A 3,051-nucleotide genomic window follows, 5' to 3' on the forward strand; every position below is an offset into this window, starting at 1 on the left:
AGCACAGGATTCTTGTGTGCACGGCAAGGGAAGTAAAAACAAGATATTTCTGTGAAGGGTGAGGGGCCAGAGGAGAGAGTGTAAGGAATATTACTGTACAAAGAAGTATCTAACATTTCATTTTAGGATTCTCTCAAAGCCCTGAAAACCAGAGAAAGAAAGAAAAGCAGAATTCTTTGAAAGGCGTGCTGGCAGTTTTCTAGTTTTGTAAGAACTTCTAGACAAAGGTTAACTGAGTCTTCATATCTGAGAAGGAGCTCTTCATTTAATTCTGGTATTTACATTGTTTTCATACGGGAAAGGACCCCGAAGCCCATGAGGTCCCTTCTTTCCCTGCAGCTGGTTCTTCTTTAGCCATGCTCGTGTAATTATAGTCTTTCCAGGGCTCGCTGCATGTCCAAGATGTCAGACACAACCTTCACCATTTTGTTTTCCATATTGAACATCTGGAGGGCCATCTCCTCCGTCTTCTTCTTCCTGCTCATTAGCTCGTTAGACACTCGCAGCACAGCAACCACAGCACCTTCAACGGCTGGAAAATGATCCCTAAACTCAGACACTTTGGGCTCACAGTCCGATAGTTTCTGGTTCAGATCTGTCGTTTTAGCAAACAAAGTATTCTGTTCTGTTTCCAGCGTCTCAGCTGCTTGACTGCTGTGCTGCAGTTGCTTCTCCACGTGAAACAGCTCATCCTCTTCCTGCCGTTTTACTGTCTGAATGTTTCTCCTTGTTCCGTCTTCCAGCTCTCTCACTCTTTCGGTCAGCGACTTCACGCCTTGCTCGGCGCTATTGATTTTGAAGGTGAGCTGGCTGTGGATGCTTTTCACTTCAGATTTTAAGGTGACAAGCGACAAGTCCACTTCGTGTTGGTACAGCCTGCAAGCGTCTTTCTCACTCTGCAGCTTCTCCCGCAGGCTCTGCAGGTCCCGTGACGTCTTCTCTTGTGCATCCTGGATGTGGTGCATGGTGTTACGGACCCGGGATACCTGCTCTTCCAGACGAGGGACTAGGGTGGCTGACGCCATGACTTCCTGCAGGTGCTCCTCAGAAGTCCCCAGCTGCAGTTATAACACAAAACAATAATGTTTGTGGGCAGGAAGTGGAAGGATGAGTCTTAAAAAGAACTTTTATCTGTTACAGCATCAACAACATGGAACACACCAAAAACCAAGCCAACTGTTTCTGAGCTTTGACTGCAGAATTAAATGTGTGATTGCACCAACTTAACTACCTAAACCATCAAGTAAGGAGTGTAAGTTACGCACCTTGGCCTTTCAATGCTATCCATCAACTGTGACTGTAAATGACCTTCGACCAATGAACTGTAACGGTTACTTAAATTGTGGTTTGTAATCTGCCTTGAGGCCATTTACGGGAAAAGGTGGAATATCAAATGTCTATAAATAAGTGTGCTGTGAATGACTCTGAGGACAGAGTAGCCAGCACAGTTCTTCAGACATGCAGAGCCCACTATCAGAAGGATTTAGCTGCTAACAAAAATTCCTTTAATAACAGTTTCATGGAGCAGCTGGTTCTGGAGATGGAGTTAATTCTCTTTGGAATGTAGAACTTGGCAATAATGCTCATAGGGATCATAGAGAAGATATTACGTAAAACTACTGTAGTAATTAAATTTAAAAAGGGAAATTATGATAAAATGAGGAAAATACTCATTTTAGAGGGACACTAAAAAGAGCAGTTGTGAGGGTTGAAAGTCTGCATAGAGCAAGGAGTCTGTTTAAAAATGCCATCTTGGAAGCCCAGATAAAATGTATTACAGAAATTTAAAAAGTTTGAAAGACCTTCAAATATTTGCCTACAAAGCTAAATGGTGCTGTGAGAGATGCTATTAAAGCCAAAAAGGCATCCTTTCAAAATGAAAAGCAGGTTCTAATGAAGAATAAAGGAAAGAACATAAGCACTGGAACATTTGATGTAAAACCCATATAAGACAGGCCAAGAAAGAATCTGAGAAAAGACTTGCCAAAAAGGCAAAAACAAATAATATTTTTTTTCAAATACATCAAAACCAAGAAATATGCATGTGAAAACAAATGAAAGTCTTTGCTTTGGTCTTCACTGCAGAGAATTCAGATACCCAAGCTGGAGCCATTCTTTGTAGAGATTATATTTTATTAAACTTAACTGTAATCCTCTTTGAACCATTATTGGGAATGTGTGGAATATAAAAAATGTACCCAGAAAACAAATCGGAAACCGATCCAAATTGCTGATGAGCGAAGAAACACAAAGTGATGGGTGTAAAGCTTTGTGTTTCTTTCCTCATATAAAAAATGTATAAATAAATGAAATAAACGGAGGGGGTTAGATGATTCAGAAAAACTGAAACAAATCAGTATGAATCTGGAAGAAGTGCTAGAGGAACCTGACAAACTAAATAGCAGTGAAACACCAGGACCTGATGGTATTCACCCAGAGTTTTAAAGGATCTCAAATATGAAACTGGAGACCTATTATTCAAATCTGCTATTGTATCTGAGAACTGGAGGATAGCTAAGGTCCTTTATTTTCAGTTTAAACCAATTTTTACCCATAAATTTCTAGATTTTTCCAAAAGTGACAATTTATTTAAACTTATTTCCACCTTAATTTTAGGATAATTAAAGAACAGCTCCACATGCAGCATCTTAAGGCCTCCAGCAACTGCTGGAAGCCAGGGTGGGCCAAAGTACCTGCAGTATTTCAAGTCCCCCCACCACCCCACCAGCAAAAGCACTCGCGCCTCTATCGCCACTGATCTGGTGTTTCTCGTCCCATCGCCCCCTGAACTCAAGCAGCCAATGAATCTGCTGTTTGGTTCCGCCAATGCAGCATCTAAAGCAAGGCACACCTAGCAGAAGCACTTCCTGGCAGACTCCCTGGCCCCCCACAAAGCTGCAGAGCATGGGAACCTCAGCAAGCGAGAGAGGAGAGTCCTGGAGCTGTTGCACTGGAGGGAAAAGAAGCAGATTCTTGTTGGGGATGTGGGGACAGAGATGCTCCAGAGTGAGAGAGTAAGAGAGAATCTACTTAATGTTGTTTTATTGTTCT

The 3,051-nt window shown here is 41.9% G+C and overlaps 1 protein-coding gene across 1 annotated transcript; it reads right to left on the bottom strand.

Annotated features, from left to right (window-relative positions):
* Positions 1–245: 245 nt before the first annotated feature.
* Positions 246–1,054, bottom strand: LOC115082161 (inhibitor of nuclear factor kappa-B kinase-interacting protein-like). The gene has a single exon (XM_029586420.1). The coding sequence runs from the start codon at positions 1,023–1,025 to the stop codon at positions 369–371; it is 657 nt and encodes a 218-aa protein (XP_029442280.1). The 5' UTR covers positions 1,026–1,054; the 3' UTR covers positions 246–368.
* Between the last annotated feature and the right edge of the window lie 1,997 nt (positions 1,055–3,051).

The sequence above is a fragment of the Rhinatrema bivittatum genome, unplaced genomic scaffold (genome assembly GCF_901001135.1).
Source record: "Rhinatrema bivittatum unplaced genomic scaffold, aRhiBiv1.1, whole genome shotgun sequence".
NCBI classification, from domain to species: Eukaryota; Metazoa; Chordata; class Amphibia; order Gymnophiona; family Rhinatrematidae; genus Rhinatrema; species Rhinatrema bivittatum.

Bases quoted from the DNA above. Each gene is read 5' to 3' on its own strand.
- LOC115082161 (XM_029586420.1), bottom strand. From the start codon at position 1,025: ATGGCGTCAGCCACCCTAGTCCCTCGTCTGGAAGAGCAGGTATCCCGG.